Below are 13,525 nucleotides of genomic sequence, written 5' to 3'. Positions count from 1 at the left end.
GTATTAGTTTAACCTGCATCAATACCGTCTTTGTTTGCAAACACTATCGTTAAACTATTCATCAGCATTACCCCTTCTCTTGGAAGATTACAGAACATATGGCTATAACAAAACCCTTGTTCCACATATATTACAAATAGTTCCTTCTTGTAATATATATATATATATATATATATATATATATATATATATATATATTTCATGTTAGTTCAAGTCAGAGTCACATCCGGGTGACTATTGTAAAATAGAACTGCAGCATTCTCCAGCCATATTGTCGTGAGACGCTGGCGTTGAGCAGAGAAAAGAATCCCTAGTTTGCTGTTGTTTATGTTTCCTTTCATTTAATTTATATTTAGAGCTTCCCATGTGTTCTACAATCGTCTGCTTACGAGTGTAATCTACAGCCTTGCTGCATTAAGTACAAAAAAAGCACATTACCATCGACGTGAAATCTGTCCTTGCCAAACTCATTGATCTGATCTGTAGGGGTGATTGTTATTGTTTTCGGCATCTTTGAACAGCTCTGGATACTGATTGAAGTAAACTGAAGCCTCATTCAACACTGAACTTGAATACCGGAAGCAGCAAATGTTTTTGTTTGCCTGTTTTTTGCCCCTCCCCAAATGTAAAACAAAAAAATCTCCCGACATCATAGAAAATCCGTGTTTTTCCGTGTTATCATAGAAAATCAAATTGGTAATGTGATACGAAAAGGCGGCCGAAGTCTGCTTTGCGTTCATATATATATAAAGGCCGGCCCTGGTCCTGGATTGCAGGCCCTGAGCCACATCGAAACTCCAGGACAGCCCTGGGCTGCCTTTTCTTTTTTGGATTGTTCACATATGAGAAAAGGCAGCCCTGGGCCGCCTTACATCGCAAGTGTGAATGGGGTCTAACTGTTTGAGGCCACAGCTGTCTCTCTTGGCGACCACTGTCCTTCACTTTGCCATTGCTGACACACTCTGCTCACTGGTGTCTTAGAGAAGCCTGTCCTTGTTACTGTGGCACTGAATCAAAGTGCAACCACTAGCATAACTCTTTTGAATGCTTTTAGATCTCACTGGATACTCCAACTGAATAAAACTGATCTTGAAACCACTTACATGTAATGCTAATAGGGCTACTAAAAAAAACAAAAACAAAAAAAAACTCCCAAAAAGCATCCTTTGTAGTTATGAATGGAACCCTAAAACCACAACTGAAATGCCAGCATGGTAATGCAGGTGCTGAAGAGATGCGTAATTACTGATACTGATGAAGGCGACTGTACTGTATAAAGACTAGGCTATTCCCCTGAGCTCAGTGGAAATGCGGTGGAAATACTGAATACAGCTCCCCATATGGCATCAGAAACACACATGAGCAGGATTTTACCTCATTCCTAGTATAGTTATTTTATAATTGTATCATTCATACAACTCATCTATGACACTACATATTATTTATATTTTCAGTGTACAATCTGTGCCATGCAGGTATATGCTTGTCATTTGTATTTTTCTGCCTTTCTCAGATCTTCCCATACTCTGTGAAAGTGTTCAATCATAGAACATTTTTGTTGAAAAACTATCCTTAAATTCTAGAATTGAGGAATTGGAATAGAGTAGAACCTATCATATCGGACCCTGCAAGATAGGATCCCCTTTATGAACTGATGTCATGGCCTGTGTCATTTACACATGCTGCTACCAAATGAACACTACTGATGGAAACAGTAAATTCAGCTCTCAGCAAGACAAAATTCAGTTTCACTGTTTACATGCTGTCACTTTACGTAAATAAAACAGTGTGCATGTGTGACTGTGTCTGTGGGCAGGTATTACTATCAATGTGCGGACAAAATTTGAGAAAATATCCCTACAAAGATAATAACTCCTGAAAAAACTATGTTGTGGGGACGTCCCCACTTTGTAAAACACGTCTTTAAGAACTAAATATGTCTTAAAAAAAAAAAAAAAAAAGTACCAAAATATTTAGTTGTTGTTGACTTTCACTGGATAAAAAAGAGTCAATGAGAAGTCCCCACAAATATACAGGTAATGGACAAAAAAATGGAAACACCAATGTAAAGTCACTTAATAGGGCGATGGGCCACTATGGTATCCCGCTCTGTGGAGTTCTCGGTGGACCGTTTTTGATGAAACTGGCTGCTCGTGCCCCAGGTTGAAATTTGCAGTCAATTGATCTGCAGTTGCTCGTCTGTTTTGGCTTTCAGCACCTTAGACACCGTTAGACACCGTTACGAGCACCTTAGACACCGTTGCTCATGAAACATCAGCAAGTTGAGCTGTCTTGGTCACTGAAGCTCCTGCCAAATACACCCCACCAATGACCCCTCTTTCAAAGTCACTGAGGTCTCCTCTTGCAGCCATGTTAGCCATAATTATAGGCAACCAGGCCTGTCCAGCATTTTTATACATTACCCTAAGCATGCTGGGATGTTATTTGCTTAATTAACGCATGAGCCACACCTGTGTGGAAGCCCTTGCTTTCAATATACTTGGTGTCCCTCATTTACCCAGGTGTTTCCATTTTTTTGTCCACTACCTGTAGGAATACAAACATACGTGTGTGTGTGTGTGTGTTGAATTTCTTTAGCACGGACTGAGAAAGCACATATACTGTATTACAGTGCTTTGTTTTGCAATCATTCTCTCCGATTTTCTTTGTATATCTGCAGTGCCATACTTTGGTGTTTTAGACACAGTGCTGTTCCTGCTGACATTGTTCATTTATAAAGCCCTGACATTAATAAAGCAACTACAGAGTTGTATAATGAGCCCCTCGGAGATCCGACATTTACACATATCCGATAGACCCCTGGAACCAGTTGAATCGGACATGACAGGATCTACTGTAGCTTTAATACAGGGATGAGGATAACAAACGGTCAGAACTGTTTCTATCATGCATAAACAAAAAGAGCCAGATTATCTCAATACCTCAGCCATATTGGAAGTCGCCACCTACAAATTTAAAGTTACTTCCTCAAATAGTCCTATATAAATGCACCACAGCCCAACTCTCCCCTCAAGGGGCTTTCATCCATCCCTAGTGGTGATGAAAAGGAGTCAGCTAACCCTACAGTTAATTGCTGGATGAGAAACAAGTGCCATTCACCCACAGTGAGGTATGCGGCTGCCATTTCGGCAAGCATATGATCAATACTTATTTCTTTCTTTCTCTCTCTGAGCTCTCTGGTTCATGGGTGATTATGTACCTCAGAACTTTCGTACTACATTGATCCTAAAATCACAAAGTACAAGTGCAGTTGAATTGTCACAAACAATGTCCATTTAGAATCATGCAGAAGCACGCAGAAACAGCTGCTTTGCTCCCATAGCGTGAGCAGCCACCTTGAAATGTTTAACAGTACCTTCTAACAGCTGTTTTTATTATTCTTTTTTAAAACATCAGTATAATTGGAATAGAGCCCTTTGTCAGTGGCTGATTAATGCCTTCATGTTCTACAGGCTGCAGTGGCCTTGCTGCCTCTCAGTTCTTTATTCTGCCGCTCACTCAGTTATCTCATGATATATCACCAGTCTTTGTTCCCATTCAAGACAAACTCAGAGTGGATGCAGCACAACTAACTTTTCAAAAAAGGAAACTCCAAAAGCGCTTGGCACACAATAGCTACGCTGTAAGGGCACGTGGAGTGCACTTTGAGATACAAAAATCTGTCTCGCTGGTATAAAAACCTAGACCTAGCAGTCTGATTTTATCCACTTGGTTGCTATTTCCTTGTCCTCGTTTTTTGCTTAATTATATGAGATTTGCATCTGCCAGTGCCTGTACTGGTCCAATTATATTGGACAAAGTTGCTAAAGTTTCCCCAATTCATTTTCTGTTTTGGTTGCCACAGGAGGAAATGGCAGAGATGGGCCTGAAACTGTTTCCTCACCACGATTTACCAGACCTGACACCACACATTGTATTACAATAGGAGGCTTGGTGGTCCAGTGGTTAAAGAAAGGGGCTTGTTACTAGGAGGTCCCTGGTTCAATTCCAGACACTCATTGACTGTGCGTGACCCTGAGCAAGTCACTTAACATCCTTAGGGTGAGACATAAAACCGAGGTCCTATTGTAAGTGACTCTGCAGCAGCAGTTGTGATGCATACTTCACCCCCAAGTCTCTGTAATTTGGTTTGTAAAAAAGTGTCTGCTAAATAATAATAAAACACTGAAAAACAACCTGTGTGTACTATGTTTTGATTTGAATATTTTATTTACTGTTCTCTCATCTTTTTGTAACCGACTTTGGTGGTTTACAGTGTTTATTAAAACTAGAGAAGAGAATCTACTAAGACTAAAGCATCAGGACTTCCCAGTGTCAACTAGCCAGCATCTTTTGTGCATCATAATTTATGTGTAACAGGCAGGTGCAAGTGGTTCCTACCAGACTCTGTGAGAGACTGTCAGGGCCAGGAAACCAAATGCACAGACGAAGGCTGGGCTCGAACCTCAGACTCTGCAGCACTGTACAATAGAGCCACGCTGCAGTATCAGAAAGGAGCCGTTACAGACCTTAGAAAGTGTGCATGATTTCTAAAAGCTACTAAATGAAGGGAATGATAAAAATAATTATTTTCAAGTCAAAACAGTTTTAACCTTAATTTACTGAGGGGGGGCTGGTTTAGCCCAGAAACTCTAATAGTACCAATATGAATGCAGACACTTTATAGAGGGCGAAAAGTTAAGCATTGCTTGAAACTGTTTTAGTTCTCAATATGTGTTTATCTTACAATATTTGCTATGTATTATGCAGTGCAACAGAGATGAATAATCTATAGTAGAACAAGTCATGCTGTGGAGCAGAGCAGCTACAGGGAATAACGCAGGTAAAAAAATCTGTACTAATCAATTCATACATTCAAACAAACTTGAGTGATCCTCTGTTTAATAATTTATGGTTTCAAACCTGAGTGACCCTCTGTTTAGGAACACGCAAGCAATGCAAATCTCCACAGACAAGCCTGCCCAGCCCCTTAATGAAAATCTGTTTAGTATTACAATGAGAGGCAGCCATGGTGAATCACGCTCTACAGCAAAAAAACAAACTTTTTATTTTTGTGTTCCCTTACCCTCTAATATATCCATTAACAATTTAAATAATATCTCTATCCTCTAAGAAGGTTGTGTGGTCCAGTGGTTAAAGAAAAGGGCTTGTAACCAGGAGGTTCCCAGTTCAAATCCCACCTCAGCCACTGACTCATTGTGTGACCCTGAGCAAGTCACTTAACCTCCTTGTGCTTTGTCTTTTGGGTGAGACGTAATTGTAAGTGACTCTGCAGGTGATGCATAGTTCACACACCCTAGTCTCTGTAAGTCGCCTTGGATAAAAGCGCCTACTAAATAAACAAAATATCAGTTGAATTAATTAAAAAATATCTGGCACTACACTGGGTTAAAGAAATCTCTGTTTGCAAGCTATGCTTTTAAACTGTCTTGCACTTCCTAGGTTATTTCACCTGGAGGGTGAAAATGTCTTAACCCCTTTACTTGTTTCTTGCCTGTCAATAACCAATCAAGTGCATTCGCTATTAGCTGACTTTCAGCCAGTGACATGCTAATTAAAGACAGTGCTAGGCTGAACTAACCTAGGAGTTAAGGCTGTAACAGCAATAGTTTACACTTTTTCTCTCCCCTTCCTCATGCTGCTCACACATTCACCCTCACAACACCACAGCTGGCTCCTTTAATAAATTATTACACTTTGATATTTATGACACACTTCAATGCCCTGACCTCTACAAAATGCTTACTCTCGCCACACATCATAACAACTCATCAGTGTGGCCCAAACGGGAACCTGGGCGAGGAGCTTCAAGCACACGGGATCCATACCTGTATTTCATTAAAAACAGCATTTGAAAGTTCAGCTTAGCAAACTGAAGACTAAGACGACAACAGTGTTTTGTTTTTGCACAGCCTGTTTCTTTTGCCTTTGCTCACGCAACAAGATGGCCTCCCAAGTCCCGCGGCCGCTCGGCTCCGACTCCCCTGGCGCTACTGTTTCCGAGTCAGTGGTGCGCTGTCATGTGTTTGTGGGGGCGGGGCCCCAGGTGCTGCAACCATCATACTCCACAGAGCCACTGCTGCAGCAGCAGCTCCCAGCTCAGGAGAAGCGACTGGAGTGACCCACCATGTGCAAAACTACAGACATTGCAGAAGTAAGGATGTTGTTTTCAGTTAAAAGGATGTGTCGAGAGTGCTGCCAAATGTGTCTCTACGGACTCTGACTAGTAAACTACAAGGTCAGAATGCTTAATTCAGAAGTGTTCATAATTCCAGACAGAATATACATACTGGATATATTCAAGACTGACACAACGCATTACCTTCACTGTTTTATTTGTATTTTATTTAAAGAGCTCCTACACACACCTTTCTTGTTTCGTTCTAGTTCTGCAACATTTGTAAGATGTTTGCACTTTTACACAAACTTGGTGGTAAATGCTTTGTGAATATGGCCCTGAATGTTTCTGCTTTATTAAATCTCGCTTGACTGCTGCTCAGTGTTGGGCAGTAAGGCATTACATGTAATACATTACTGTAATCTGATTATGTTTTTCAGTAACTTTCAGTTACATTTTAAAAAAGGACTATGGCTGATGCTTAACATGGAAAACAAATATCTCTGTAAAATGTAAACAGTGCCAGAGAATTAACTATTTGTAACCGTAACTGTAGTTAATTGTTTTTCAAAGTAATAAGTTAATGTAACTAGTTACAACTTTGTTTAAGTAACTTTACTGTAACTGTAATGGATTACTTTTTAAAGCTAATTTTCCCAACCCTACTTTTACTGGTGAAAACAGGAATGCACTGGGCTTGTTGTCTAGAAGCACGGTGGAATGGAGCCACATCCTAAAATTAAATGTAATTTCTTATTTACTTTAGCAATTTTGCTGATACATAGGAGGAGATAATTCCATTTAAGATGGGCAGTTTTCCTTTTAATAACCACTGCACAACCACCTGGAGCTCCTGTTATATTATCTCACCAGCAGGGGTCAGCAGTATGTGTAACAGCAGAATGTTACACAACCCTTGATGCTTGGGTCAAAGCTAGAACACACGCACCCAAGTGTTCTTTATTGCTTAAATAATTAAAATGTTCAAAAAGGTGTACAGTTATACAGCACCTGCAAACCTAAACTAATAAAAAAATCAGCTTTTCAGAAAACTACTGGAATACTGCACAGAGGCTGGATCTCACAATATGACGTGAAACAAGAAGAGAGTTTCTGTAACTAGTAATCCTCTATTTACTCCTAGATTGTGATACTTCTAATAACTTGTGCTAAACAGAGTCCTTTTCAAGGTTCTTCATAATTAGAATTGCAGATCTCTCTAGAGCTATGTAATAATGCAAGTGTGACATACAGACAGACAGAGTCCTTCCTTTTACACACCCCAAGATTATGATACACTCACTAGCCTGAGCTAAATATGGACTTTCATCAGAACTGGAAAAGCAGTTCTCTAGATCTATGCAAAACTAGAGAATCTGACATGCTGTACAGTATGTACAACCATTATATCCCAGAGGCGGGGCCATGTATAACCGTTCAGTAACAAATTCAACAGTAGATAATACAATAGGTGCATGCCATTTTTTAGGCTCATGTATACAACACAGGTGAAGTCACACGACACAAGTGAAGGGTAAATGCAGTCACACGACACAGGTGAAGGGTAAATGCAGTCACACGACACAGGTGAAGGATAAATGCTGTCACACGACACAGGTGAAGGATAAATGCTGTCACACGACACAGGTGAAGGATAAATGCTGTCACACGACACAGGTGAAGGGTAAATGCAGTCACACGACACAGGTGAAGGGTAAATGCAGTCACACGACACAGGTGAAGGGTAAATGCTGTCACACGACACAGGTGAAGGGTAAATGCAGTCACACGACACAGGTGAAAGGTAAATGCTGTCACACGACACAGGTGAAAGGTAAATGCTGTCACACGACACAGGTGAAGGGTAAATGCTGTCACAGAACACAGGTGAAGGGTAAATGCAGTCACACGACACAGGTGAAGGGTAAATGCTGTCACGGAACACAGGTGAAGGATAAATGCTGTCACGGAACACAGGTGAAGGATAAATGCTGTCACAGAACACAGGTGAAGGGTAAATGCAGTCACACGACACAGGTGAAAGGTAAATGCAGTCACACGACACAGGTGAAGGATAAATGCTGTCACGGAACACAGGTGAAGGGTAAATGCTGTCACGGAACACAGGTGAAGGGTAAATGCTGTCACACGACACAGGTGAAGGGTAAATGCAGTCACACGACACAGGTGAAGGATAAATGCTGTCACACGACACAGGTGAAGGGTAAATGCTGTCATAGAATACAGGTGAAGGGTAAATGCTGTCACACGACACAGGTGAAGGGTAAATGCAGTCACATGACACAGGTAAAGGGTAAATGCAGTCACACGACACAGGTGAAGGGTAAATGCTGTCACGGAACACAGGTGAAGGGTAAATGCTGTCACGGAACACAGGTGAAGGGTAAATGCTGTCACGGAACACAGGTGAAGGGTAAATGCTGTCACGGAACACAGGTGAAGGGTAAATGCTGTCACACGACACAGGTGAAGGGTAAATGCTGTCACATGACACAGGTGAAGGGTAAATGCTGTCACACGACACAGGTGAAGGGTAAATGCTGTCACATGACACAGTCTCTATTTCAAACTAGAATGGCAATCATGCGCTCACAAATGATCATCTTCATACACCTATTTATAACCCGTGGGTGGGTGGCTTAGCCATTTTAAAGGCAAATACACACTTACAGGCCAATCCAACAAATCATTCAAAGTTAATGAAAATCACAAGCTTTTACAGACACATTCAAACATCCACCTATGAAAGAAAACATATACAAAACAGTATCTCCACTGCAAGTTTTACATGTTAAATAATGATTAGAAGTTAACATATAATGGCACTGAGGTCACAATTTGAAACACTATTTTCCCAAAAATGCAAGTGGATCAGTTTGGGGGCATTTACAAAGCATTTTACTCCAAATTGCCATTAGAAACTTGTTTAATTAGTTAAAGAACTAGAAATGAACAATGTAAGTCAAATAAGTTGTTTATTTTGAATTTGGAATCTGTCTCCTTTAAGATAAAAAGGTGCTAATGACACATTGGATTAAAGGTCTGAGTGAATTTCCCCCAGGGTGAGTTAACCCTGGCCTGTTGTTGGCATCACTCTGATTCTCCTCCTGCAGTTTCATACCTCTTAAAAAGATGAGGTTGATTATGTATCTGGGATACAACAGAGTTTTACAGACATGAAACCATCTACAACCACAGGGTTACCCAGGCTTAAAAAGGGTTCTCAGCCTCCCCTTTCCCCTATAGGCATTACAGACATATAACTGGAGGTGCATGCATCTTCTGTAAAGTAAATATTGATTTCATGAAAGACATTCCCAATAAATAAACTGGTAATTTCTATTATTGCCCAGGTTGTACTCACGGCGTGGCTTCTCCTCGTCCAGCCCCTCCTCCTCGTTCTCAGGGTCGATGTCCTCTGCCTGGGTGATCCAGTCCAGGTACCCCTTCAGATCCTCCTCCAACTGCTGCTTCTCTCTCAGTTTCTGGAAGTCTCCGCGTGCCTTGGCCTTCTCACGCTCCTTCGAGAACTCTCTGACGGAACAAACAGGGGCAGCTCAGCCATGGCTTACAGTGCAGAGAGGCACCACGGCAGCACCCACACTTACATTACAGTCATTGTAGCTAACAAGATAATTCCACTAATCTTACCCATTTTGGATATCTATTAGCTACATAGGTCTCAAATGTGCAGTTTGTTTTTAAAGAAACATGAATTTTCATTTTAAAACAGACAGTTGGTACTACACTACATTCTCCAGGAAGTCTGTTACTGCCTTACCTCCTTGGTTCTTTCAGTTCAACAGTGTCTTCAGGGTCAAAGCATGTTACAGGCTGAAAACATGTCAGTCAATAGGGGAAGCAGTTGATTGGTTATTGATAGGAAAGAAGCCAGTGAAGGGGTGGGGACAATTTCAGTCTCTATATGAAATGACCCAGTAGGTGCAAGTCTAAAAGCTAAACAGGTTTCTTTCAAAACAGCACATTTGACACTTATACAATGAATGGATGTGCATGGCAGAGACAATGTATAGAACTATTTTGTTAGCTACAATTACTTCAAATATAGGGTGCTGTAAGATTCTAGCTGATATCCATTCTACAAGAGGTCACAGTACTTACTGGGAGTGAGTGAAAATCAGCACCCTATATTTTTATTAATGTTTAAAATATGAAAAATTTAATGAGCTTTAAATGTAAAGCTCATTTTAATTTCTGATACAAACTATACGCCATCTGACACAAAGACATTTCAGAGGGCTGTGTCACATTCGTAACAGGGTCCACTATATATTATGAAATGATAGCATCACTTTTTCTCTGGCAGCTCCTTAGTGTGGTGTCGGCATGTCTGTTTTTATTTCCAGATTCTGGTGTTGAGGTCTGGTGGTGTATGAAGAAAGTGCAAGTAATCTATTCTGTATGTAACATATATGTACATTATTATTATTATTATTATTATTATTATTATTATTATTATTATTATTATTATTTTAATGTTACTTATAGTATTGGTGGTGAGTTTGCCATCTGCCCCTGTATGAAAACTAGACTAGAAATGACAACACAGTGTTGCTATAGTGATGAAATTGTAATTATTGTTCTTGCATGAACATGCATATTTGTATACAGTAGGCATTAGTACTGTATATGCTTAGTGCATATTAATACCACAATCATACGAGAAGTGGGCTGGAAGTATGTATTCATTTTTGTATGTCTTTCCATATGAAAAGTATGTAGGTATAGTAATACTTATGCTAATACTAATAACAGCGGAATATTTATTTCATTGAAATGGAAAGAATGTTCTTACAAATGGATTTATACATTCCCCAGCCATTATGGAACCAATACGCCTGAAACATCTTTGTAAATTGCATTTTCATTGAAGAGACAGGAGGGAGAAGTGTCAAATAAAATAAAAATAAAATTGCCGCTTACCCACTCAGCACACCAAGAACCAAGTTAAGAACAAAAAATGAGCCTATGATGATAAGTGTAATAAAATAGATCCAGGGCCACTCATTTCCTATGGCATCATTGACCTGGAAAGACGGAGGGATAATTAGTGGGTATCCCCCAGCGCCTCAGTTCAGCAAGACTCCATGGCGAAAAACTGCCTCTCACCAAGGATGCCTCTCGCACAGGCTAGCTCTCGCACAGGCTGACTCTCGCACAGGCTGACTCTCGCACAGGCTGGCTCTCGCACAGGCTGGCTCTGAGCACAGGCATGGTGTTGTCAGAGGCAGCCTTACTGGTTGGGTGGAGAGGAACGGATTTTGAGATCTAACCAGTTTACAACACAGATGGACAGGGAAGGTCCAGCAAAAGATGGGACCAAGTTTTGTCCCAAGTTTTGTTTGTATGTTTATGCAAGGATGAAACTATGTTAATTTAATTTAATACAAATGGAAATTAAATTCAGTAGTTTTTACAGAAATGGGGCCAACAATTGTCTGCATACTTGTAAATTGTACTCCGCTACAAAATCCTTTCCCTCCCTCCAAATCAGAGTCTTGCTCTCTGGGCACTGGTGATGATCAGCACAAGCAATCTTACCCGCTCAACACCCCCAGAACCAGATTTAGAACGAAAAAGGATCCGAAGATAACCAGACTGACAAAATAGACCCAAGGGAGCTCATAGCCCATAGCGTCCTGCATCTGGAAAGATGGAAGGAAGATTGAAAGAGAGAGAAAGAGACAGTAAAGAGGAAGTGTCAGGCCAAGCTAAAAGAAGCATGCTGATTTCAATGGACGTGATGTCCGAAGCACACAGTCCTTATCCTCTGTAAAACATTTGAAAAAGGTTTAATGGAAGCTGATTTAATTAATGAAAATGGATTTTGAACAACAATCTCTAACAATATGTTTTGAAAGCAGCTATACAATATGTAGTTCACAAAGCACACTATCCACTGAGAACCTTGCAAAGCTTTTTTAACTACTCTGCAGAATGTTAGTAGTGCTGCTTTCAATTCCTTCCAGGCCATCTCATTGTGCTCTTTTCTCAGCTATGCCCGATGCAACAAACAAGCCGTCCTATTCAATGTTAAGTCTCCTTTTATGTTCTCTCATACTATCATTTTCACATACTTGATCACCCATGAAAAGAATCATTCTGCCACGTTCTTCAGGCTCAAGTGTTAGTGTGGTCTCCCTTTCAGCTACGACATGTTTCTATTAAGGTAATGTTATGCAAGCTTTATTGAGCAGCTTAAAGGCATGGCCTTCACAATTCAATGCATTGTTCCTTTAGAAATGTAAAAATAGGCCTTTTAATGTCTGCAAACAAGCAGGCACATTAAAAAGACTGCGGGATCCATTACATTACCTCAGGGATACTGTAAGTGAGGCCCGTGCGACCACAGCTTTATTTAATACACACTATATACTGTATGTTTGTTTTCATGAATTCCATCTTGCTATTTTATCTTTCTTATACTATTGACAACAGGTTTAAAAAATACTAGCTTTTATAATTCAAAGAACAAGTCTATGACAGTCAAAGTAGAAATATTTGCTAAGCTGTTTCAGATTAACTACCATCGGGTATATTTGCAGAAATGACCTTGTCTTATGCCACATTCCTATATTTTTTTTGCTTGTGCATCGAATCCTACTGTATGTATGCCCACGCTTATTTTCAGGTCATTTTACAATGTGAGCGCCATCTTTAAATAATATCACCTTTTAATATTTGTCACATCTCATAATGATAAAGTAAACTAGTAAAAAAGGCCATAACAAATACAGTATTTCTGGCTGAATACCTGGAGGGGAACACAGGGGGGTGGATAGTATAGTGCCATTTGCATCCATGCATGCAAGTTTATGGCTGGGTATTAAAACCAGGATTTTTGCACCTGTGTGATTTAGACACTGTAGACAGGACGAGGAGCTAAACTCCTGCATGCTGTGATTCAGTGATTTAAAGCTAAATCTATTGACACCCCTTTCTTCAAGAAGGGTTGCCATAGGAAAAAAAATAAAGAAACTGTTGTTAAGCCTGGAGTACTTTGACCACCGTGCCCCCGGCGCTCTGTTTACAGCTGTAGGCACATTGGTGTTCCCAAACGGATTCACTTTTCACAAATCCATGCTATACGCATGAGAGGAAAAAAAATCTTCAGGCAATTATCCAGCCGGCCGAAAGGAGTTTTTTTTTTTTTTTAAAACCTGTAGCCTGGTTTTAGAGTGAGCCGCAGACAAAGCGAGCAGCAGCAGAGCAGTAAGTAGGACAGTGAGGAAAAGCTGACAGTGCCAGGGCAGTCTCTGTTTAAAGCAGTGCTAACTACAGTTTTAAACTCTCAGTTACCTTGCTTATCACACTAGCAGTAAAGTGGCAATGGCACTCTTTCAT

The 13,525-nt window shown here is 40.4% G+C and overlaps 1 protein-coding gene across 1 annotated transcript in view; it reads right to left on the bottom strand.

The window, feature by feature from the left end:
* The window catches only part of LOC117415426 (voltage-dependent L-type calcium channel subunit alpha-1C-like), a 357,681-nt gene that overhangs the window by 93,106 nt on the left and 251,050 nt on the right, over positions 1-13,525 (bottom strand). The window contains exons 8-9 of the mRNA XM_059026835.1: positions 11,723-11,826; positions 9,525-9,694 (exon numbers count right to left, since the gene is read on the bottom strand). Of these exons, the coding sequence (XP_058882818.1) occupies positions 9,525-9,694; positions 11,723-11,826 (274 nt within the window). The remainder of the gene's footprint in view (positions 1-9,524; positions 9,695-11,722; positions 11,827-13,525) is intronic.

Source organism: Acipenser ruthenus, chromosome 7, assembly GCF_902713425.1.
Source record: "Acipenser ruthenus chromosome 7, fAciRut3.2 maternal haplotype, whole genome shotgun sequence".
NCBI lineage: Eukaryota > Metazoa > Chordata > Actinopteri > Acipenseriformes > Acipenseridae > Acipenser > Acipenser ruthenus.
Note: the sequence above shows the minus strand (reverse complement) of the source record. Positions and strands in the feature narration are given on the sequence as shown.